Here is a 26,898-nt window from a genome sequence, read left to right as displayed (position 1 = left end):
AGCTTCCTGACCACTGCTGTTCAGTACCTTCCATACTCAGCACACAGTGAGCCCTCTGGAATCTGTGTCTCTGGGTTCCCCAGACCCTTTACCTAGTTATTCTATAAAACAATGTGCTCTGGCTGTGTTGGAGTGGGTGGCACCCATGCTGGGAGGTGGAAAAGAGCTTCAGAAATTTTGAGATTTAAAGAGAAATGAACATTTTATATCTACTCAGCTTAGGACCATGCAGGATGAAATTTCTGGTCTAAGGACGTCTCGTAGCTGAGGGACTCTGTTGTAATGTAGCTCCATTTGAATCACGGTTCCTGTAGATGTACGTAGTTTGCATATGGCTTCCCATCTTATTCATGAAACTCATGTGACTTTGAAGCAGAGGGCAAATAGAGAACACATCTATGTCAGAAGACCATCACTGAGATTTATTTTGTCCATGAACTACAGTCATTACAGTTCTTTATCCACACATATGTGTGAAAAAGAGACAGCATGACTCACTCAGTAGCACCTGGCTAATTCCACTACTTATTAGTATTGTGAGCACTGAAATGAGAGAATCTGAAAAATCCACATCCATCCTTCCTTTGTCATATGTTTCCATCAGGATTAAAGATTTTTGAGCTGTAATGTGATTGGTCATTCAAAAAAGTATGTGCAAGGCAAAAGAAAGCACCCTTCATTCTTCCACAACTGTACAGGCTTTGTAGGTCTAAAAGTAGAAGCTGCTTATTTCTGACAGTAAAATGAATAGTGACTCTATAGGCACAGATGATGGATCTGGAGGGTTCAAGGGAGCTTTTTTTGGCACTTTGATCCTTTAAAAGTTGGTAATTTCTACTACAGAAAAAATACATTGCTGGGGGCAACATGCTCTTAATTTGCTTGTAAACTATTATTTTCGTCATACAGTACACAGAATGCATCTTCTCAGCACTGAAGATGTGCAGTATTACAATATAATTCATGCTTATGATGCCTGACTGCTTAATTCAGACTGCACTTACCAGGATAGCAATTTAGCCTATATGCTACATTAACAATTCTACTCACACCTTGTCCAAAAGGATTTTTATTTTTACCATTTTGAAACTACTTAAACGTGTGAAAAAATACATCACTAGAAAATGAGAGGGTATTATTGTACATTACACCTCTGTTTTCAGATACTACCATCTGTGACTATAAAGAGTTAAATGAAAGGAGGTAATGAATGACGAGATGGGTGAGAGGACAAAATGAAACTTCGAGAAGGGTCATGGTTAATTCAGACAGCAACATCAGTTCTTAGAGATCAGCAAACAGTGGGGTATCCCAGCCTGGATCCAGCAAGTCTGGTATTAAGCCTGCAGCAAACACTAAAACCATAAAGGTAACAAGCACTGGGAAATAAAAAAAACAAGAGGAAGGCAGCTGCCTGCACCAGGCAGAGTGATGGAGCACGTTCCAGTAGAATAATATGGTTTAACCATCAAAGGTGGAGCTGAATAAACTGCAGGGAATTTACAGGAGCTTTTACACTGAGACTATGGCACAGGTAATGTCCATTTATTCATTTGCCTAGTAAGCCTCTAGCATGCCTTTCTCAGGCTCAGATTAATGCAGAGTCAGGCAACTGCCCAACAGCTGAGGTACATAGCAAGCACCCTATACACCAGCTATTAGTTACTGAATTTCAACTGAGACAGTGCCTGAAAAAATGCCTCTTGCAAAACCAAACTATTTCATCTACATCAGCAGAAGACTTTGGCTGCACACTCTGTTTAAATTCTGAAGGCCATCATTAACAGAAAGTATAAGAAACTACCCTAAAATTCCATTCTATTTATAGGCCTAGTTGCCTATAAAATAACACAGCTGTGATCAGATGGAGGCTGCTGCAGATAAGTTAACTCTCTCTGTCACTGTGAGTACTGTGAGATTTTACAGAGTGACAACGTTAATAACAAGATCAAAGTTGAATAATTTTCCCAGTATAAAGAAAACCAAAAAGAATTTACAAAATGAGACATTAACAGATAGGTTTACAGTAAATTTGGAAACCTCAAACAAGACTTACTCAGAATTATTAGGGACAATGAAAAAGGAAAAAATATTAAAGAAGCTTTTTATAAAATCTGTGTGCAAATGCTCCTTTCTGGTGTTTTGCTTTGGTTTCATATAAATGTATATCTGTTTCAAGAATCAAAGATTGTTTTCCATATTTCATCAGCTTCCATATTCTGGAAAGGCAGAGAGCCTTTTCAGTCAAGGTGAGAGTCAAACTGCAGAAGCCTTGTACCAACATATGTTGGTAAGAATTCACCCCACCGCAGCCTCCTGAAGGGAGATTAAAGGGGAGGTCTTACGTGAGCAAATGCTAAACCGCGTGTTCTTCAGTGCCTCTTTGTGGTTTCATAGCACCACATGAGCTACAGCACAGTGATAATGACTTAGCTTTTCAGGATTCCCAGAATTAATGCCAGGGTTTGTTTCTGTTTTGTTTGGGGTTTTTTTAACCATCTGAGAAGTCTAGACACTGCATCACTTACAGAATTATGTGAAAACATTTGCGTTGCTGGAAAACTCAAGGAAATGAGTCTGCTGGCTGGATTTATTTTTATCATCGGTTTTTTTTTTCCCCTAGCCAATAAAGGAAACTTGCCCTCCCACTTTCAAATCTCTTTCCCTTCAAAGAAGAAAAACTGCATGTCTCTCTGACCATTGTCAAGTGGTCATAACTGTAATGAAATATAGAATAAAACTGCTGCTTTTTTGTCTCTGGTTCCACCTTCTCATTTGAAAATATGGTGTTCTCCAATAGAAAAGAACATTGTCTTGCTGTGTCCTCTTATCCCATAGTCTGGCATGGAGACACAGGAACTCGGGAAGAGAAAAGAACCATCTAGTTCATCAGTGCCAGTAGCAGTTCAATAAAATATCCAGCTGCCACAGTTTTTACTTTAAACTTAAAATATCTTTTGCTACACAGAAGCATTCTCATTTTCCAGCTCAAGACTGTACTCATTCAAAGGCTGTTATTTAATTTCACTTTCTCCCAATTAAAGAATATAAGAATAAATGATATGAAGTTTTTGCATATATTAAAATAATTTTGCTAATAATTATCAGCCAGGCCTAAAATATAATAATGTAATGCCACTTTATCACACAATTACCATAGCCATATCAAGAACAGCACTGTCATTCAACAGAATCCCATCGCTAGGCCACTGCACTCATTGTTCGGGCAGAGAATAGAAATCTTTACTGGATTTAACATTCCTTCCCTGCTGCTCAGTAATACAAATGTACTTAGGAATCCTGGCTATCAATTTCCTTTCAACCTTCCTAATGAGATGTTACCTGATTCTCCAAGCAAGTTAAATGAAGGTAGAGAGAATAATAACTTCAAGAACTATATTTGCAAACTAATCTCCTTTTCTCTTCGGGAGTTCTAAACATCCTTCGCAAATCCCTATCTTTGGCAATCAGAGGAATACAAAGGTATAGAAGAAACAGTGCAGATGAGATAACCCCCATCCCCCCAGCCAACAGGTCTTCTTTCTGAAATTCAGTCCTGCTACTAAAGCAGAGAGATCAGGACTAATCAGATAAAGACTACTGAGTAAACAAATATGAGAACCCTCAGATCCCCCTATACAGCTGTGCACCACACTGCCAGTACCATACATGTTTGCAAAAACTGTAGTAAATATAAGCAGCATAAGCAGAGAAATAAAAACATTCACTTTAGCTACTTTTTAGAGTCTAAAGGCTGGCATTAAAAAGGAACTTGGTGAAATTCTCAAGCCACTTGCATATATCTCATCAGTGCAAAGGGCGAAAATGGGGGAAAACTCATCAGGATGTGAAAATAAGATCCCATTTTGATTGCATCATTCATTAAGTGATAAGTCTCTGTGGGGATACTTCTTTAAAACAAATTGTTCATATTATCTTTATCAGTTTCTAAATGGCTGTGGAACTTGACCTCAGAGTGCCACTGATGTTTGCAGTCCATGTCAGTGTACCTAGACCCATGGATATTTTCACTCTTCCTTGTGGCAAAGCCTCCACTGTAGACAAGGATCCAGGGAGGGTGTACAGAAATGTAAACTAATTCTCCATGTATGATTGCATATATGAATAGCCCCAAGGTGTCAAAACTTCTTTCTTGCATAATTCAAATAATGTCATATGTCTGATGGATACATTTGCAGGAGAGCAAAACTACTCCTATGCTTACAAAAAGACTAAGGCTCTGGCAATTTGTTGTACTTTCAATTCTTAATTATTCAGTTCCTACCCATTTCTCTACAAAAGGGACATTTTTTTTAATACCCTCTATGTTCTATGAATGTACCTTATGAGCTCTCTTGGGCAAGTTTTTGACTATGGGTTAGTGCATGATTATTGCAGTCCTGTCCGTAGCACCCTATGTAAAACCAGGATATAGTGACTGCATCATAACAAAAGACTATACTGCATCAGTCTTGGTCATCCAGGGCAGTAATCACTGAGATTCTGCACTCATCTATATCCTTCTTTCAGATCTTGGATACTGAAGAATAAAGTTGTGATGCAGCAGAAATATAACTGCAAATTATGATATAAAAGAAATTCCCTATGTACTCTCTTAACTGGAAATTCTTAGGAATTTACATCTGAATACAATAGTTCCAATTAGTCTTGATGAATGGCTGCTAATAAGATGATGGAAGACTGATCTGTACATTTTAATATTTTCAACGTAAGTAAAAAAAAATAAATGTGTCAGTGAATCTTTCAACATATGAGTAGATTAAGCTATTATTAATAACATATCCATTTATATGAACAAATAATTGCTTTCCAGAGGTAAATATGTCTTCTAGAGGCTATTAAATCTCCATGAATTTGAGGAGTCTAAAGAGAAGCAGACTACTGTGTGCAAATGACCATATAGTATGGATGAAGTTGTTGTTAAAACAACAGAAGAACTGCTCAGAACAACAGAAAAAACTGTTAAATTTAACTGTTGCTCACCAATTACATACACCTTCCATTGCTCTTTCAGACCAGAGGTAAAAGTGGACAGCTCACTGGCCAACTTCCAGGAATGAAGAAGATGAAAGCAAGGACAATTAGTTACAAGCTAAACCAAACCAAAAAGAATGGTAAAAACAGACAAAAAGTCAGCTGAATATTAGTATTTCTAATTATTCTAGAAAACAGGAAGAATTTCAACACCTCCTTCATGAAAAGGCAGTCATGCTGGACAGATAAAAGGTAGTAAGAGAACAGCATTATGCCGCTGAAGTATAGCTTGAATGTTCTTGAGAGCAGCTGAAGCATGATATTGCTCATTGTTTGGCTCTAAAAGATCCCTAGAATCCAAAATATTTGGTTAACCATAATGAGATATCACTGGGGAAAGGAGGGGTTGGGAGGTGAGGAGAGGACAGGGCAGGGCAAGGAAGGGAAGGGAACATTTCAATGCTTCATAAAAAAGCGTCTGTTTGCCAGTACCCTGCATCCAGAGATGGAGGGGGACTTACCAATTCAGTGAGCACAAAATACCTTGGAGACATCACATGATGGGGCTTACACTAGAAGCTGATGGGGCATTAGGAGTGCCTTAAAGCTGGCCTTCCTGAACTGAGGGAGGACATGCAAGTCTGAGCTTAGGCAGGGGGAAACACATTCCCTCTGGGAAATGCTGTGCCCTTACACCTAAGGATACAAGGAAAATCAGCCTGCTCTTAGGGGTGTGTGAATAAATGTCCTGCAAATCATGCACTTGGGGCTTCCAGGCTGTTAAATGCAGAGTTGATGTGTTTGAGTCAGGAGTTTGCAAGCCCCAAGAGCCCCACTTCCACATGGGTCCTCAGGTGAAGCTCTGGGATGTCCTTGCCTGAAAACTGTCAGTCCCTCTTCAGTCTTTGAGCCAGTGCACTGTTTTTCTTCCAGAACAATCCCACCGAGTTTGCCCAAAGCAGCATTCCTGGGGTTTTCAGACTTGGCTCCCAGAGTAAGCTGATCTCCAGTAAGCAGACCTGTAAGCAGACTCACTAGATCTGGAAGCCTGCCCAAAGCACTGGACATGGTGAGGCTCCTCTGGAACATGAAATCCTGCGAGTGTTTTGCAGCTGCTGCCTGAAAGCTGACATGGAGCAGGAGAGCAACCAAGATGGACATTTAAAGCAGTTGACAGCTGTCAAAATCTTGCAGACTATATTTTGTATTGGAAACACCATGAGGCATTTTTTCTGAAAATTAATTTTTATTTGGAATTTCTAGCTCACAGGAGAATCTTTCTGGTTTGTTTTGAATTTTTAAAACATGAATCAGAACAAAACCAAATTTCATAACATGAATTTTCCACAAACTGGAAACCATGAATGTTGCTCAGACAACTCTTCTTCTATCTGTAGCTTAAACAAAATAACCAACCACAGTCTTATTTGGATAGGGCAGGGATTAAGAGAGAATACTAACCTTTAAAGGCTGGTGGCAACTTCAATGCACTTAAAATACAGTCTTTTAAAGTAATGCAGTACAAGTTATTGTTTGCCTTTAGCATAAAATTGTTCTGCCAAAATATTTAAATATAATTACATGATCATTAGCTTTGCTTACATGGCAAGTCTGAAAGGTGGTAATGGGATTTTGTGAAGACATTCTTTCTCCTGCCTTCCACAAACTCTTGAAATTCTTACAGGACAAGGGTGCCCTTAAAATTAAAGTCAATGCCCTACTGATAGACTGTGACTGAATATTACAGTCTACTCCTAAGCATGTTAATTACCAGCTGTAGGAAGATCTCTGAGACATCAGATCATATCAGCCACAGGGCTCCAAAAGCAAAGGAGGAACCTTGCCTTTTAGCAGAGTGCTGGCTAAGTGGAATGAACTATACTGCTATGTCATCAGCTTGTCTACCATGTAACAATCTGCTAAAAGTGTTGAATTCCTAAACTTAACATGTGACAAAAATTACACAGATCCTCTACTAATTTGTCATTGTTTCAACCAAATGATGAGGGGGGGAGGGAGGGAGGGAAGAAGGAAAGATGCCAAAAAGTAAAAAAAAGAAATAAAACCCAAACAAACAAAACAGAAAATCAAAGAAGGAAAAAACCCCCAATACTTCAAAAAATAGTCATCCCTTCTTAAGTCTTTCTGTTTTGTTCCCTAACCTCTCCTAAAGAGGTCGCTTTAGAATGTCTCCCATTTTTTACTACCTCAGGTCTTTCACACTATTTCAGTGTACTATTTTCTTTACCTTGTACTGGAACACTCTCTTTTGTTGGGAAAGTGTGATCAGCACAGCTGATGAACCATAAGTGAACTAGCCAAGAATGCAAGCTTGATGCTTCAGCTTTGACTCTCGCTCTGTACAGGTAAACAAATTACTACCTAGAAAACCTGAGGTTTGTTTAAAAAAACCCCTGCAAACGCCCACTTTTTGTAAAACACTATTAAATATAGCTTTATGGGTGTACTTAGTACTTATTTTCCCAGGAATAACATTAGCAATGCTTGAAGGGGCCAGCAAAACAGATGTGTCTTACTGCTGGCAGAATAGCAACATTCCAAGGCTGTTCTTTTTTGTTCTTTCAGTGCTAGCTTTCCAAAGGAGACAGAGTCAGCTCATACGCATTCAAGTTATATACAATTATAATTTGGTATGGATTTGTGCTTTGACACCCTCTTGCAGTTCTGGAAAATATAAGCACTGAAAGTTTTCAGTGCTGATTTATGAATTTTAATAATTTTTAGGGCTAATACAGACCAGGCCAAGTCAAAAGCAATTCACATCAGTGGAGGAAAAAAACCTGTTAATCACTCTCATCCTCGCTCTCAGTGTACTGATTGTGAATAGTTTTAGACAGGGCTAAAAAAGCATAGCAGCAGTCTCACCTTGATAGAGGAGTATGCTGTAATGGTTGTTCTTGATATATTTTTTTCAAGTTAGCACATTCTGTGAAAAATTAAAAGCAAAGCAAAAGAACAAAATCTTCCCAACTTCCTCACCCTTCTCTAATTCTGAGAGAGACTATGGGGAGAATAATCCAGGAAGAGAATCAACATTGGGGAAGACATTAATACTTGTACAAACACCCATTTCTCCTCCTCATGAATGCCCTTTATATGACAGAGCTGTCCAAACAGCACTTAAGGAGCAACAGCAAAATGCCTGACAGACAGGCATGATAAGTTATAGCTCAAAACATTTGCTTGCCAGACAGAAAGGGTGACTTCTTTTTCTTTTTCTTTTTCTTTTCCCTTTCCTGAAAATCCTTTAAGGTAAACTCACTCCATATCTGCTGGCACGCAGCCATTTTTCTATAAATTCATATTACAATGCTGTATTTCTAATGGATTGGGTATGGTGCTTTTCCATTTTGCTAATGAGAAAAGCTAAAGGCCATTACTTGTTCTGATTAAGATCCCAAGGGAAGAAATGTGATGTGCATATTGCCAGGCCATACGTAAAGGAAGTATTTGGCATTTCTAATCAATCAGATGAAGGGGAGACAGAAAAAGTCTTATCCTGTGACTGCAGAGAAGAAGACATAGGGGAAAAAGAAACCATAGAAAGTGTCTTTAAAAGGTGACTTACAGGAATCAGTAACAATGATATTAGTATGATCAATGACTATGGCTACTATCTGGGAAGGATGTAATTACCAAAATGAAAACTTTCAAATGGGAAGGCTGATCAAGGGCAGAGGGACTGTCACATTTCTCAGAGCACTGTCAGCTCTCATCCAGGCAATGTATTACTGCGCCCTGCACAAGCATTACTGTACCATGAGGTTGTGCTTCCTGCAGTGGGAGCAGACCTTGGGAATAAGTGGTTGAGAAACTTTGCATCCAGCTCAAAAACACGGGTAAGTCTTGCCCCAAGGGCAAGTTCAAGAGAAGGAAAGACAAGGCTGGGAAAAGGGAAAATAAAAAAGTCACCATCATGACTGGCTTTGAGGAAGGTTTTGCAGTGGTGCACATTTAAAAACCATTTGAAGTGAAAGAACGGAGATGCTGCAGACCAGTGAGCTAATCATCACAAAAGGGGGGAAACAAAAAAATATACCAAGAGATGCACTGCCCAGTTTGCAGAAGGGCAGACTAAAATATCCTATAGGATGCTTCAATATGCAATTCCTTCATGATTAATCCTGATGGCATAGAACTTTTTAAAATTAATACTTGAATGAAATACAAAGTTTAGAAGCATTTTTTTCATTAGTTTTTCAGTGGCTGCATAATTACAGCTTGAAAAGGGAACAAGATAGTTGCTCCAAATGGCAAATGAAATGAATAGAGCTTGGAGATGTGTGTTCTAGAGAGGACAAGATCCTACGATTGTGTCACAGTGTGCAGTTAAAGCTGTAGACATACTTAAATAATATCTTAATTTCAGAGCATATTATAAGTCACTCATGCACAATAAAACTAACAAAAATTCTACCATACTATATCCTCTCAAATAGAATTCCAGATCAATGAAATAGAACTGTCAATGATGGTAAAACTATGACAATTGATAAGGTCAGCAGGAGTTCTTTTAATACACCCAAGCCTGTACAGGCAAGAAATTCTGGCCTCTTCTAAATGCTACCCAGCCAGACAATTATTCTTTTCAGGAGGATCATGCAGAGTATCTATTTCTAAGCTAGGTTGTCTATTTTGGTTCTTTGATGCACTTCTGGCTCTGGCACACGGACTGACCTGAAAGCTCAGGTATCTTTATTTTGCATTGGTGCCCACTAATCACTAAAACGTTCCGTTTCTGCTTTCCTTTTACATACAGAATTAAAAAAAAAACAAAAATAAAGAAAAAAAAAGAAAGATTAAGTGCTGTGCAAATATTTGCAGTGGAGAAAGTCCTAACTGCACCACAGATTTTCTTGTCCAAGAAAATGACAGAGATGACAAAGTGGCCATTTTTCCATCAAATAAATTTATATCAACACTTTAAAACCATGGGACTTTGCATGATTCACCTCACTAAGAAGAATCACTGCTGACATATGAATGTTATACTGAACTCCCAGGCTGTACCGCAAAAATACAAATTAGCAGAGTTAACATTAAGAAAGTGTAACAATGGCTATTCCTGAAGCTGAATAAGAGCATTTGCAGATTCCTCTCACTTAGTGGCTGATGTCAGGGACAATGAATTTAATCTCAGGATGGAGGGGGTGTGGGGGATGATGGTCTGCCAGCCTGCCCAGCTGTAATATCCCCTAATAGCCTTGAAGGAATAGTAATTGTGAAGTGAAACAGCATCTGCTTAACTGTCATCCTAGCCTCAGGACTGGAACTTTTTGCTTGTTGTGAAGGATCATGAAAAATACTACACAGAGCATGAAGATGAAAACAAAGTGAGATTAAAACCATTAAATACAATCACCAAGGCACAGCTGTCTGTACTGCTAGTGAACTAAGGACATATAAATACCAAAGTATATTTGACATTCATGATGTAATTTAGTATGGGAATGTAGAAGACAGGTGTCGGCAAACTTCTAGTTTAAAATAGTTTTAATTATTGTTGTAGTGGACAGGTTATTACAGATGATTCAGTAAGAGGCAATTAAGTTTTACTGCTAGGCAGTAAAGCTAAGTCTAACTAGAACTAGTAAAATCTTCTCTTTTCTTACTGAGAAGAATGGGCCAATTAGTTCAGCTGCCTTAACCAGAACAGCTTATTGCAGTACATCACGAGAGTCTGGGTTTTGCCATCCCTGGGTTTAGAACAGGAGCTGCTGTCCATACCGTAGGAAAGTCTACACTGTATGGAGGTCATTTTCCTCAAAGGGAATCCAAGGTCATGCATTAATTTACTTATTTATTTAAGTGTTGCTATAAGGTTTAATTAATGTTTTTAAAACACCTTGGGAATATAAATTTCAATATAGGTGCTGCTGGTGTTATTTGTCAGTTGTTTTCTGCCTCAGGATGTCTCTGAAAAGACTGGAGTCCTGTTTTATTTGGGAATAAATAAATGCTACAGATCCCCTCTTGTACGATTTGTACTTTGGGAATAAAAACACTTTGGCAGAAATCTGCAGGATATGTGCAGATGGAGTTAAAATACTTCCATAGAAACTCCACAGCTCCATAAACTGAACTGCCCCAAAAAAGAAGTGCTTACTGACAGTAAGTATTGTGATTTTTTTGTTTACAATGGGACACACAGACCAGAAACACAAACCCTTTACAATTCTGTGCCAGACTTATAATTTAATCTTAATTTAAAAAATAAACTAAAGATGATGCTGTGATTTTTAAGACACATTTTTATCTTTTGAAGCACAAGGGAATGTAACACCGTTCATTACACTTGTGCGAAAATTAATGAAAGAGAAAAGTTGATTTATAAGCCCTAAAAATGTATCATTCTTTTCTTTGCTTTCTGTTGCAGGTTAATTATTTTAAATTTTTCCATCAATCATTTTCTGTTTTCACACTCTGATATATTCAGTTTTAAACAAAGAATAGAAATTTCAGGAAGGACAGTGGTCTTCTGCTCTCAGTATAGTTAAGATACAAGTTATACAAATAAAGAAAGGAAACCTCCTTCTTCAACCAGTAGCCACACACTGAATGGAATTTGTTTCTCCTATTTTCCTATGTCCCATAACACATCAGGAAGACTTGAAGTTGTTGCATTTTTAGTTTTAAATAAACTTCATGAAACACAATAATCTTCTAGAAGGCGTGTAGGAAAACAATATAGAATGAATCAAATTACGGTTACTTTGATGAAACAACCGTTAATTACCAGAAAACTAAAGTTTCTGAGATAAGTTCATTATCTTTAGAGGAAATTGGTCCTACTAAAGCTAGTTAGGAGAACCTGCATGTTAAAAAAAAAAAAGGGGGGGGGGGGGGGCAGAAAAATAGCTTTTGTTGAAAAATTACCTTTGAGCCCTAAAATATTGAGCATCAATTTGGATTATGTGGCTAAACCAGGCAAGGTTATCTGTGGGAATACCATCATAGCCAAATATTCACTTCACCTTCTTACTGTAATTTTGCCACTCCAGTTTGGACTATTAAAAATGGTTATTGCAAAAAGAACAAATGCAACGAACTTTTTAGTTCAGAACAGGTGTTTTAGGTGGCAGCAGAACAGAATTATAGTAAACAGGAGGAAAAGAGGTGCCTGACTGGTTGAACAAAAAATCCCTTTGGAAATCATAGCATCTTTGGTCTGTAGTGCAAACCCTGCATACAGCTGTGGGTGACAGGCCAGAGAACACAAACAGCATGAAGATTTTTGCATCAGTGAAATCAGCTTCTGTCATATTAATATTATACTGATTTGAGGAAAACCTCCAAGGGAAATACCCCAAAGAAAAACAAAGAGTTGAGGCTGGTGAATGCATGATATTTTGGACATTTAGATACTAAACTCTTAAGAAAGTGCTGTTGTATTACAACTGCTAAAATTAAAAAGGCAAAATTAGAAGCCTATAGGTGTACCTGCCACATTCAAAAGACATAAAATTCCCAAAGGATAGACTAGTCCTCTGCAGGACTGACCAGAAAAAGATGTGCTCTGAGATCTGATTGCTCCCTGGGCCCATCCTAGTGTGGTGCAGCTCATCTCTGCCACACAGTAAAACTCTGCCCTGTTCCACAGTTCATTGTCTTGCTAGAAAAACAATTCAGTTCAGCAAACTTTCAAATTCACCCAATGCAGCTGCTCACAAACCTCTTATTACAGCTCAACGAAATGTGCTGATTGAGCTTTTTCATAGTAAATATTAGGGATAGCAGAACTCTCCTCCCAAATTGAGTCTTTTAGGAGCAAGAGGATTCTATAGCACCACAGCTCTGACACAGAATCACCCATAACTCACAGATAATAAAATACCATCAGAGGGCACGGAGGTTATTGCCATCAGCAGCTCCCTACAGAACTGTAAATCATTTGAGCAAAGCTTACCCTTTTCTGAGAACTTCAGGCTGAAATTACTGTATGTACAGGATCCCAGTGTTTTACACAATGTATGAAGACTGTAGTTTAGCTCCTTCATTTAACCTTGCTTCACAAATGGGTGAACCTTGAACAGGCTGCTCTTCCCAGAGGGAAATAAGTAAGATACCTCAAGAGCACTGGCAATTTGTTTTAGGGAACATTTAAACCTTTGGGGTAAAAGCTTGCCAACCATTTAATAAACCATCTGGATTAACTCTGAAAGGTATTGTGTGCTGAAATTCAGTGGGAAATATTATGGGAAAAGGCACTGAAATTCAATGGAATATTATTTTGGGGAGCATCTGCAGGCCCAGCACTTTGCCCAATACACAGGTTATGTTATTTATGTCACTGTGACTAAAATATGTAAAATATTGAACATCCTTCTGATTAAATTCACTTTCAGCTCCATTGTATGCGTTTTCAATAATGTGGCAACACATCACTTTCTGAAACACTGCAACATCTGCAAAATAGTGTTTCTGTGAAGTCTCAGTGCCCCTAGAAGAAACGTTTTGCCTAGGAGACAACACTGGAAATGTAATTCAAAGGCTGCTGCCCAGAACAGAAACATTTAGCTTAACAAAATGTACCCATCCCACTGGAAAAAGAAAAGAAAAAAATAGCCAAAACCAAGTAATATACTTACTAACCCACACAACACATGTTGAATGAGTCAGTCTTACCTCTTGGTCCCAAATGTATTTTAATAAGTGCATACTGTGAATGGTCAGTTGCAACATAAGTTTACTCTTTGTGTAAATTTCAGACATTGCAAATAAAATGTTATTTTGATGTACAGCTCTTTTCTGTGTCTTGGTACATCAGTCTCCGTAAACATTTTTAAAAGCTTTTATAATTTCCTGAATTCTCAGTACTTAAATAAATAGAAAATAAAAATTAAATTATTACTTGCTTTGAATTAAAATGTTTATAGGGGATTAAAAACAGAGGTTGAAGATGAAAAAAAGCTGTTAGACCATTGCTCTGGTTTTGTGTCAATACCAGAAAGTCTGTTTTTCACCTTTTATTGAATTTGTCAGTTGTAGGTGTGTAAGGTTGTTTCAAACCTAAAATTATTTTCAGGGTTTTTTTTAACCTATTATTTTAACCTATTATTTGTTCCTCTTTTCTACTGTCTGGTCTGTTAAATAGATTCCTGCAGCTAAATCTTGTACAAATCACTAAAGCGAAACTAAACCAAACTTCTCTCTCCCAAACCTGCCCTGTCATTTGTAGCATCAGGACAATTTAATGTGAAAATGAACATAATCTTTTTTCCTCTTAAAATACAAAGTTATTAGGGGAATGATCGACTAGTAGTTAGTAAAATGAATACACAACCTTCATTCATCTCTAGTAGAAATATGAACAAAAATTTCAGGGATTATGACTATGGGTGAACCTTTCAGGGGAGTATATTCCACTTACCTCTAACTATATGCCAGATACCACCAGTTTTATGGCTTTTGGTTTCTATTCATTATTACAAAATAAAAGAAGTTCATTTCATATGCAGTGCATGGCCATCAATAAATAAAAAAATATGCTTTGTAAGAGGTGGCTTTGAACTACACTGCCATTATCCTTCAAAGTGTCAACAGGTGGCATTTCTGGAAATCATAAAATCGAACTGGAGCAGTCATAGTTAAGAAAAGGTATGAGAAACAAGACTACTCTAAATGTTCTAGTTCACAGTTATGTGAAGTCATCTACAAATTAATGATGTGAATGAGATTTGTTTGATGATAAAAATGAAGTCATATTAGTTATGGCTCTTCTGGCCGATACTTTTTTATTTGCTGATCCATCACAATTGCTTTGTGTTGATGCACATTTTTATCACCACAATCAGGGAGTTGAGTCCTTCCCTGAAAGAGAATCTGGGTTAATGTCACTTTGAGTCAGTAGCTGATACCTCAAAGAGAGGCAGGGAGTTCTCAACAAACACAGTTTGTTTGTTTGTGGAAGTGTCATGTGAAGGTAAAATTTAACACAGAATAAAAGCTACTGACATGCTGGGCTTATATGAAATGCTGCTTGAACCAAAAATGGAGTCCCTCGATCTGTGTTTATTTTCCTTTTATGTGTTCCTTTCCTGCCTATGGCAGGCAGTGGCTTTGAAGGTAGGCACACTTGCACATAAAGGCAAACAGTAAGCCACTACCAACAAATAGTAGGAAAGTAAAGCTGATTTCAAACAAGAAGGGGAACACTACAGAAATAAGATTTTATAAAGTCTACTCATTCAAAAATACCATCTAACCACAGCAATGGGTCAAACATAGACTGTGGAATCCATGTTGAAACAGTTGATTAGAAAGTCTCATCTACACAAGAGTCAATCAGCCCAATTCTGACATGAGTCTGTGGAATTTCAAGATGCTCCAAAAAGGGAAAAGATCACATCTTTCCTTGCTCACCTAGAAGGTGTTTGGCCTATACTGTCAAAATAAGAATTTTTCTACCCTGCTGTTGCATCCAAAAATGTTTCCTTGTATAAATGATGAATCTAGTTTTTAAGATTGCTAACCTATTTGTCTCAATAATATTTAGTGGCAGTGAATTCTGAAAATTGTTTAAATGCTTCATGAAAAACTTCCTTGTTCCCTGTTGACTGCTTTGAATGTTATGCTTTTCAGTTGCACTGAGTGCCCCTTTTCTATCTCAAATTATGCATGAGGTAAATTGGAGCTGCCTTTCAAGAGACCGTCTGGGAAGGAAGGTACAGGAAGAGTTATTTGTTTTTTATAACTCTTGAGAGAGCTTATGCTGTTCTTCTGCTTTCCAAGCAGAATAATTTCTCCTTAAATGGATCTCCTGTCCCAGACAGCTCCATGTTGTTAATCACTTGCATGTGCTATGGACCTTGTCCGAGAAAATGGATAGGGAAGATCTTAGTTTCAGCCTGAACTAAACTATTTCATTTGCAATGGGTTCAGTCCTGTGTTTTCCACACACACAGTAACTGAAACTGTCAGTCAATAAATAAAATAAAAGAGCTCTAAGATTAACACCTGATAACATGAAAGGCACAAGACTGTAAAGAAGCTTTGCTCCTGTAACTCTCCAAGGACCTTGCGACATACAATTAGAATAACAGAGAATACTTTCTGAACAAGAACCTGAACATGAGCGGAATGCGATGATGTTTCAGCTCCATGCAGCTGTAGTATGTACAAATAGAATTGCAGATTAAACAGGAAAAAACCAACCCTATCTAACAAAGCAGCTATTCTGCTGAGGCCTTCAGGTGACATTTTAAACCACTGGTGACTGTGGAGTATCCAAAGGAAATAAAAGATAAAAAACTTATAACAAGCATGTTGTTCCATTGAACGGTTCTGGAGATATCATCGAACTTTGCTGGCAACAAAAGGAACCAACAAAGTGAAAGATAAGACTGATGTACCTGCATAACAAGCCTGTTATTCCACTGAGAGATTTCAGTGATACCATAAACCAGGAAAGCTGAGTTAGGGTAGTTTGAAGTTGCAACAGGATCCCACATTATGTCAACGCAATTCTTCCACCTGACTGCATTTTTAATACGAGTATCTGGAAAAATTAAACAATTGTTGTTGCTGTTTATAAAGTGCAATGGAGAGCTTAATTTATAAGTTGCCTATTAAGGTTCTAAATTAGAAACTGAAAGCAGAGTGAACCATCTGCAAACGTGAAGAACAATTAAGCAGCACTGCTGAGTTAGCAGTTTTGGTAAAAACCCCTGGCTTCTACTCACTCTCCCATTGGTGTGGGTCTCAAAGGTTTAAGATGAAGCAAGGCTACAATGAGGCAGTTCCAAAAGGGAGGGAGAAAAAGCTGGAATCACCCCTTTGTCATTAAGGACTAACAAAGGCTGCCTCAGACTACTGAATGAAACTGGAATCCCAATGTCGTCTGAAATAAATGCTAAGAGCAGGGAGGGGAGGAAAACCCTGACCAAGAAAGCACAGAACAGCAAACTCCCTTCAAGAATGAGCAACAGAAAATAAGAGTAGAGCAAATCTTATTCCCACTGAAGAGGCAGATTATTGTTGCTGATGGCCAAATGTGGAAGTGCCAAGCAACAAAGACTGAAAGCAGTGATCAAACTCCTCAGTTTCTATATTTCTAAAGGTTTTTGTACTATATCCACTCAGGCATCAATCACAACTTTATTAAACCACAAAACAGATGTCAGATCAATGGATGTATTGGAAACATTCTGAATGGCAGACAGATGATGGAACTATTCCAGCCTCCATACATTATTAAATACATACCAATGCTGCTCTTTCAGTACTACCCTTACAGACTCACTTGCTCTATTCTCCCTCTGAAGTACCTTATTTAATAGCAGACTTAATTGTAGATGAATATTACATTGGAAAAAGCCAAGATTCACTATAATAAATAATAATTAACTAGCAAAAAATATTTCAAGGTTAAAACCAGTTGTCTGCCTTCACATTATGACTTCTGTCAGTAAAATTTCATTTTAATACAATTGTAGGAACTGAGCTGTCAGCCTTAATCAGAATATTCAGAGCTATTGCCTTTTTGCTGTAATCTTGACATAATTTAAGCTTAGGTTTTCTTTACGTATTTGCCTACAGCCAGCGAATCCATGTAAATGCTTTTTGGTCTTTTTGAGTTAAGAGGCATGTATGAAAAATACATATAAATATGGAGAAATCACCCCTCTGGCAGATTCTCTGCTTAACTCCAGATTTCAGACAGATTGAGGAAGTGATCAAAGCAGCACACTTGCCTTTCAATTCATCAGCAACATAAACTGTATTTTCACTGGCAAAAATCAATTTGATTTTCATAAAGGCAGAAAGAAATTATGGTCTTGGTGGATGAAGCACAAAGCACAGTAACTGGGAGATATAAAGGCTGTACAAAACTCTGGCACAGCACAGGAACATAGGGTCGAGGTGCCATAAATGTCAAGCCCTTACCTCCCCCCTTCCTCGAGTGCCCTATACCATCCTTTGGCATTGAATCAAGCAAAGTTGGATTTGCAGTCTTCACTTGGCCTGGCATCTTGATAGCCTTAGTGCATCCTCCTGATTAGGGAGTGCTTAGTATAGCAGAGATGTCTAATTTAATGCTGACACTTCAATAATAAATAAGAATGTTTAAAATATATAATAAAATGAAATTAAATATGCATTCTTTGGGGGGTTTGGAGAGAAAGGAAACTTCTTGTCTCTATTCATGGCAAATGGTTTCTTAACCAAAATGATTTGTGCTTTTTGGGGAAGCCTTTCCCTAGCACAAGGGAAATGCAGCTGGCTATGAGTGGGTCTAGAGAAAAACTACTCTGTTTTGACTGCTGAATTGGATGCTCCCAGCTGGAAGTGAACAGCCCTGCCAGCATTAAACCAGAAATGCCTGCTCTGGGCTGGTGACTAAATAATCAAGTGGATGAAGGCAGCTGCCCCTGAATTCCCATAGATTTCAACATGTGCTCCAGGGCTGAGAGATCAAAACTCAAATCCATTTTTTGGTGTCAAGGCAGGAATTGGCAGAGGCTGCTGTTACTCAGGTCAAAAGTGGTAAAGAGTGCTCCTCTGTAAAGGGTCTCCCATCTGGAATGGCTCCAGCCTGGACAGAGTATTTAATCTTGTAGAAAGCATCAAAAAGCAGAGTAATTCACACAAGATATGAAGATGCATATGCCCTTATTCTATCTAGCTCACTCACTAGAGAGTAGATTTTCTGTTGAAGCAGTGTTTTTGAAACCCAGTGTTCATTCTCAATCGGGCAAGCGTGGAAGTGGTTTTGGAACCATCTCTCACTTAAGCAACCACAAGGGTCTGTTTCAGCTGAAAAATATATTATGTTGATTAGCAAAATGCTTTGTCTAAGGAAGTGAACATATGAAATCCTTTTAATAAAAACTGCTTTGCATACTGCAAGCTTTTAAATTAAATTTGGACAGAGTTATAGCCAATACTGAGCAGAATTGTTTGTGACTTTTTGTCTTGTTTGCCTAAAAAAATTTGGCTGTTTCTTGAAAGATAGCTGGTGGCTCTTTATGGCACCCTGTTGCACAGTTTTAAGGATAAAATTTAAAAATATATTTGAAACAGAAATGTATCATTTATGTCTTATATCTCCCATAAAACTTAGTCCTGCTGCGGTACCCACAGTAGCATAGTTTGGATTTGGCACAATTCTTCATGCTTTATGCTTTTAATGCTCCTCTCTCTGCACTGAAACTCAGAATTCTGAAAAAATGAAGTCAAACTATCTCTAAATAAATCATATATCTAAACATGTTCTGTTCCCCACATTTTTTTTCTTTAATGGAATACATTAGGAAGAATGACTTTCAGGTCAGAATGAATACAACAAACAAAACTGCTACTGGCAGCTCAGATCCTGAAGTTTTCCCTACAATTTCTGATAGGAGGAATTGCCAAAAAGGAGAAATTCTTGATGACCTCCATGACTATCCTGCTTTCACAAGTCCTTTAACTGGATATGGTACTGATGATATTTTTATCAAAGAGAAAAACCTTGTATGTGATGCATGAAAAGCCTATGGATATTGTAGCACCCATCAATCATTCACTCTTTTTTGCTCTTTCCTTTTCTAGAAATGAGTTAGGAGTTTCAAAGATAGTAAACATAAAGCTGGATGGTATCCCTCTGAATGTATTTCAAAAAGTTATCATAGGGAATGCTGTGACCTTGAAAGATAAGACTCTGTAAAGAGCTAGGAAAAGAAAGGAAAGATTTTGTTTCAGTTGCAGTAACATAAATTCAGGATCTTATTATAACCCACTAGATGACCCACTGCCTTTCAGAGTCCTTCCCCTGACTCCCCCAATGGATTTGTTCTTATAGGCACTCCAGTAGTGGTCTCAAGTCAGAAGAGAACTTTAGGTGGTAATTTTCTAGTTTGCATTAAGTCTGTGAAACAATGAGTACAGAAGACAATGTCTGTTAAGAGCCACAGAATTGAAAATGACAGACAGAAGAAAAAAATCATTGGAGCTGCCCAACAGCACAACTAAAATTCATTTTTGATTTCCTTCCCTTAATTTTTGAACAGATTTTGGAATCACAATAATGACACATGCAGAAATTCTCCATAGTGCTGGTATTTCCTTCTATATCATGAAGTTAAAATTTCTCAGATTAACGTTGAGATGTAATTCTTACTTCTTTGGATGGTTGAATGGGACATTTAAAATAACAGGAACTAGCCATAATATTTAAGTTTTGTCAGAAATAAATACGGAAGTCTTAGATGTTAACAGTTTTTTAGAAGAAGTGTGAAAAGACACCGGAGTAAGAATTAAATTCAAAAGATAAGGAAAAAGGAGGTGAAGAGAAGAGGATCAGGAAGAGGAGAAGACTCAAGTGAGTTAAATAAATTTGTACAAATGCACTGTTTTTAGTACATTATTCAATTAAAAAAAAAAGGTTGGAAAACTGTGTTCCTGCAGATTAGTATCAAGTAGTTCAGTGGTGAAATAGAGAAAAAAAATGTAAATGCATAACAGATTTTTCATGCAATTTTATGTAAAGAGTGTGTGTGCTAAAAACACAGAATTGTAATATTTATGCCTGCATTTTTATAAAAATTTACGGGTACGTGCAGTGTGCACACATTCACATATCAAACCACCATACATTATCTGTAGTCCTTTTTAATTTAGGAACATTTGAGAGAGCTTCAATAATTTTAATTAAGAGTATTTTTTGCCTTTCTCTGACTCTGGTGGAGTTAACTGAGTCCAACTTATACAACTTGTAGAGAAAAAAATTGTTGAAATATGCATGTTTAAATATGATACACTGGAAACACAGCTGGCCATCATAAAAAAAATCACATTTCTAAGCCTGGAATAAAATGTGTATGGCTAACTGCTATGGTTCAGAAGTGAGTAGTGGATCCTACCATAATGCCAGAACTCCCATTTCCCAATGAAATACAACTTTCTAGACTGACAAGCAAACAATTTTATATTAAAATCCAGATTGATAGAGCAGTACTACCATAATTACATGAAAATTAGTACAGATAATTACAGCTAAGTACAAACCAGGCTTTGTTGACCTGCTATTCCACTACTTACGCTACTTTGTCCTTCCTGTTCTGTAATACCTAATGCTGACTGTATGATGGCGAAGCACTGAAACCCCAAGAGTAATGAATTACCTTAAGCAACTCAGTAAGCAATACATGTTTGGCAATATGGAAAGCAAAGAGTGTAATCTGTGATCTTACCGTTCCTGTTGTGCCCAAGGAGAGGTGGTTCATCTGTTGGGTCAGGGGGCCCATCATGCTTGCTGGCTGCATTGACATAGTGTGGTCCATTGTTGGTGTTATCACAGCACCCTAGAAATACACAGGATTTACGCTTCAACCTTGCACTTAAAAAAAAAAAAAGGCAGCACTCTCTAAATGAGTGAACCTGACTGAAAACTTGACATGAATCTTAAAAGAGACACTAATATATCTGTCAGAGGAAATACGTTTTGTTCCTATTGAAAACCGAGCTCCACACATATATTATTTGTACTGCTAATGAGGCCATTTTATGTCAGTTCCAATTAAGTGTCGTTTTTTACTTCATTGGTTCTGACAAACAAATGCATATGTTCTTTCCATGATGACTGCTACTGTACATTGCAAAACGCCTGTCATTTCATTTTTCCATATCCTATATAGAACAATCTTACAGACAGAACACATATGTCCCCAATTTTCTCTGACTTCTAAAACCTTCAGTCTCGGAGATCTTCAACCCATTATGGTAATTATCATGGATTTTTCCACTCCCAATTAAGAACCCTCATTCGTAAGATTTTATAGCTGATTAAGTAAGACTAGCTATTGACAGTGAGTTTGGTAGTGACACTCACTTAAAACACATACACAGTGTTTAAAGGATTTTTCTTCTCTGCATGAAAAACAAAGACATTAATAACAAAGAGCATATGAACTAAAGCAAAAACATGACTTTGAACAAAAAATGAAACAAAAGACACACCAGAAGAGCTTTGGAGAGAGCCTCTTTGCCATTTCTACTCCTTGGTTTTTGCTCCTCCACTCCCCAAGGTCCCATGCTAGCAAACTCATGTCTTAGTGTTGAGTCTCTTCAGTTCTATGGTGTAAACTGCTATTTCCTAGTTATAACTTGCTACAGTGAGAGAAAGTCAGGCAGAAGGAGCGGTCTGCTCTTTTCTTACAGATAGTGAAACAAGGAGGTATCTCCAGCTATTTCTTCATATGAAATAATAGCTTTACTTAGTGAAAATGCATGTTTGCAAGCACACAACTAAACTTAGTGAAAATGCATGTTTGCAAGCACACAACTAAAATTTTGCACTATCACACTATATCTGCTACAAAGCACGGAAGATGCAGATGAATGTATTTGTTTAAAAAAAATGACATTTTTTTTCCCTTTGAGATTACTAACAAAAGCCACATATAAACAGGAATTTAAAACAAACTAGTTCCAAAAACCACAGCAAACCTCTTCTTAAGTGTCTGTCTCACATTTAGCCATAGAGCTATGTTACTGCATTACCAAGGATCTGATTAGAAGCTAAAAATTTCAAATTTTCAGTCACAAATAAAAAAAAAATAAATTTAAACAAAAATCTGAGGAAATACCAATTCAACTTTTTCCTCATCTCCCAGCAATATTTTTTCTGTGCACATCCTATCTGAGAACCATACAGTCTCTAGTCTCTGCAAACTCATTACTTGCATGTCCTTTTTGTAATACCCTCGGCATATGAAATATAAATATGCTTGTTTTATGTCCCTTAGTAGATTACATTTCTTGCATTGACAAGAGTCCCGAGAGAAATCTGACAAATTAAAGCTAGCTTTCACAGAGTATCTGTCATGATTCCACAGAAATGCTTATAAAACAAGCTGATTGGTGTGCACGTATCAAACCTGCAATACCTGCAAACACTTGTCACTTTCTTGGCTATATTAATTTGCAATGATTTACATAGATTAAGTCCTTTAATGAACTACCATAGGGAAGGCTTCCCTTTTGCTGAAAGGGTCTAAAAGCACACCCTTTCAGCCCATTCAGCAGTCCTGCATAGCAGATTCGGTGCAAAAGTGTGAAGAAGCATCATGCATAAGGAAAACGATCTTCCTGTGTGTTCAAAATCAGTGGCCTGGGATTCCATGCAGCCAAATGAGGTCTGAGGGTTTGGACTTCACCTGCACTTTTTGATTATGGTAAAAAAATCAAACACTTTTTGATCAGAATGATTAGTATTTTTACCGTACCAAACCATAAGTGCTCAAGATAAATTTGCTAAAAGATAAACAGTTCTCAGTTCCTGCTATGAGCAGTTTGCTGCTTTGGTTTAAAGATGGAGAATTGCCTTAGGTTTTCTTTCTGTGACAGAGCAGTTGAGCTCCCACTTGTGAAGTCAAGGAAGATGATTCTCCACTTCTCCTCTGCTCTTGTGAGACCCCACACAGAGAAATGGGGCTCCAGCATAAGGAGAATGTGGATTTGTTTGAGAGGATTCCTAGGAGAGCCATGAAGATGACCAGAGGGCATCAACGTATAGAAGCACCTGGAAGAAGGGTGTCAAGAGGAGGAATCTGGGCTCTTCTTGGTGGTGCCAAGCAATAGGTCAAAAGGCAATGGGCAGAAAATGATGTACAGGAAGTTCCACCTGAATATGAGGAAGAATTTCTTTATTGTGGAGGTGACTGCACTGGGACAGATTGCTCAGAGAGGTTGTGGAGTCTCCCTCACTGGAGATATTCAGAACCCTGTGGATGCAATTCTGTGCAATGTGCTCTAGAATGACCCTGCTTGAGCAGGCAGGTTGGACCACCTGCTGTAGCAACCAGAGAGGAGACACATCATTGTAGTGGGGTTGGATGAGACGACATTTAAAGGACCCTTTCAACACAAACTATTCCATGATTCTTTGTATGATGGGGTAAGCAGAAAGTCACACATGCACAACAGCTTCATGCAGCACCACACTGCCAGCAATAGTGGCTGCAATTAATTTAGGATGTCCCAAAGCCTTAAAATACCAAGCTCTGTTTTTTGCAAACATGCTTATTGCAAAGGTATGGTTGCAGGACCTTGCTGTGATTACAGATGTGACAGATTGATAGCTATTCCTGTGTATAAATTCAGGAACCTGAAAATGAAGAACGGGAAGCAGTGAAAGAAGTCTAATGATTTAGTGTAGCAAACACAAGTGCCAGACACTGGAAAAATCTGGTAACACATGTCTTTCAGCAAATAAGTAAGCAAGACAGGTATTGCAAATAGACTATTTATAAAAATATGGACCGAAGAGAAAATATATCAGCAACAAATACATTGCTCAGAGACAGTAAACATATTATTTTTAAATTGAAAATAAATATATCCTGGTCCCTAAATATATACCATTTAATACCATAGAAAAAGAAGTTGGTAAAACAAATCAAGTATTTGCAGCTTTCCTAAGACAGCTTAACATGCTTGAAATTGACAGTTACCTAGAGCAGAGAATTACATGCATTTGCCAGATCATTAATTCACCAGAGTTTGCAGAATCTTCTCATTATCACACAGGAAAAAATTATACTTAATTAAGGAAATATTATTTGGTTGTTAGGGTGACACCTAGTCTCCAGACCATTATGTGCTTCATGATACATACTGTCAAGTCCATTCATATTCAATTTATTTAGCTGGAAAAGACAATGTCTTGCATTACATCTTGCCATCACATTAACAGCAATTTGATTCTTTTCCGCCTACAGGAGATATTTGCTGATAAACATCCAGTTTACTACTGGCAAAGGCTACAGCAAACATGTGTTTTGTCTTCATCTGTTTGGATGTCTGATTTTACTGAGTTCATATAGAGAGACATCTTAGCATTGCATAATTCTACATAAGGCACAGCTTAGTTGAAAAAAACCCGCAGATAAAATTACGATAAGGTTTTTGCCACTATCTTTCCCAAAACAAGTAGTTGGTCTGCTAATCATTTAGGTCTGCCCTGCTGCCTCAGTATGATTCTTTTTTCATAATTCCTGCAAGAAACTGGTTGCTGTAATGACTTTTAAAATTTTCAAGATATTCTGGGCATATGACTTGTCATTCAATTCTGTCAATGCTATAGTGGCTTTAAAGGAAATTAATAGGGCAAATGGTAAGGAATTACTGATACAGAGAAAAATGCATTATTTTTGCAACACTGTGATACCTCCAAGATATGCTGACATTTCGACTTTAATTCCTCTTCACTTTATTTGAAAGACCTTGCTGTTTTATCATGCTTTAAGCTCTGTGAACAGTCCTTTCCTATAAGAAAGTGAATGTATATATTTCAGAATACAGTCTATCCCTTTCAAAGAAAGAAGCCTGACTATTAACTACAAACACTATACACTCTATGACAACAAACCAAAATTACAGGATTACACTGAAAACTGTTTGGTTTTTTGTATTAAGTGAACTATCTTTAAGCACTTGCCATTATCAAAAGGCATCAGCAGAAATAAAGTCTGCATTGGTACAATGACACATGCCACCTTTCGAGTGTGTGAAGGGTGGGAAAATGTCATCAGAAATAAAAAACGTATGAGGAGTCCTTAGGAACGGCGTTCACAAGTTGAGAGATCCATTTCAGGGCCAGTAGGAGGATGGATTAATTAGTCATGGCTTTGTACAATAATGAACTGTATCAAAGGGTTCTATTTTATTCCAGTGTTCTAATAAGGATATTATACCTAAGGGGCAAATACGAGCTAAATAAATAGTTTTTAAAGCTTACAGTAAACATCTGCTTATTTTGCAGTTTACCTTTCCTTTACTTAGGCAGTTTTAACAAGTTAACAATACTTACAAATTCTACTTTGGAAATACTGGCCAATGTAAAGCCAATAAACATCACCAAGCAAACTTACTATGTTGTACAGACATATAAACACCAGGTCATTCCATCTGAAAATTTATTACCCTACTACCAAGAGAATGTCTTAATGTTATGAAGAACATGTTGTTTCTTGAGGTTTTATTAAATTGAGTGAAAGGATGACTTTCCTTATACTTACCAAACAGACATGTCTATCGAGAACTAATAGGAAAAAACTCAATATGCATACTTTTTTATGCAGCTAAATATACTCTCTCTGCATAGTGAACAAATGATGACCATATTTTTATTGATTTACTGTTCTATCTAGATTGACTTTTCTCATTTCCTTAGGCTGCCTCTAACAGGTAGCAGAGAAAATGGGGTCCCCTTGTCATAACAGTAAGCCTAGAGAACTACACTGAACTGAATGGTAAATGGTCAAACTTCCATGACAATTATAGGAAGATTAAAGGTGGTTTTGAAATCGTCTCTGCCCTCTGTCACCAATTCTGCTGGAAACACTTGCTCATATTCCAAAATAAAGGAAAACCTATTTTCTTAATGAAAAGTTAGCAATTGCCTTGGCATTTGCTAGCTGATCAGATATTAAATCATTGTTCAAGTAAAGTGAAAAGGACCAGCAAACATCAGCTAATAACATATATTTTGCAAATCGTAGGATTTGGTTTCATTTCATTACCTTATTGAATTTAAATGCTTGATAAAAATGGGGTAAAGTTAGCAGGAAGGCCAAACCCCCTGTACTAAATTACAACAGCTTTAATTTTGAAATAGGCAAACCCTGACATAGACCTTCATCAACTCTGAGTCCTGCTTCTGTACTGAGTATTAAACCACAAGTTTACATTGTAATATTTCTAATCTTGGGCATAAATTCAAATTCTTATCTGACAACCCCTTCATAACTTGAATCTCCTTGGAGCAACAGACATATTTGATTTCCCTTTCTCATTTTCTCAGCTGAAAGTATATATCATAGGTCCAAAAGAGTTACTGCCCAGAAGTAAGTGGTCTTAAAGGAATAAGAATTCAAATATAGTGTGGTAAATAAAGAATAA

At 37.4% G+C, this 26,898-nt stretch overlaps 1 protein-coding gene across 4 annotated transcripts in view; it reads right to left on the bottom strand.

The window, feature by feature from the left end:
* Positions 1-26,898, bottom strand: part of RBMS3 (RNA binding motif single stranded interacting protein 3) — a 708,641-nt gene that overhangs the window by 16,573 nt on the left and 665,170 nt on the right. For all 4 annotated transcript variants that reach the window (XM_071561125.1, XM_071561126.1, XM_071561127.1 and 1 more), the window contains one exon: positions 21,189-21,299. In XM_071561125.1, the coding sequence (XP_071417226.1) occupies positions 21,189-21,299 (111 nt within the window). The remainder of the gene's footprint in view (positions 1-21,188; positions 21,300-26,898) is intronic.

Source organism: Pithys albifrons, chromosome 7, assembly GCF_047495875.1.
Source record: "Pithys albifrons albifrons isolate INPA30051 chromosome 7, PitAlb_v1, whole genome shotgun sequence".
In the NCBI taxonomy this organism is placed as follows: domain Eukaryota; kingdom Metazoa; phylum Chordata; class Aves; order Passeriformes; family Thamnophilidae; genus Pithys; species Pithys albifrons.
The sequence above is the reverse complement of the archived record's forward strand: the minus strand, read 5'-3'. Positions and strand labels throughout refer to the sequence as shown.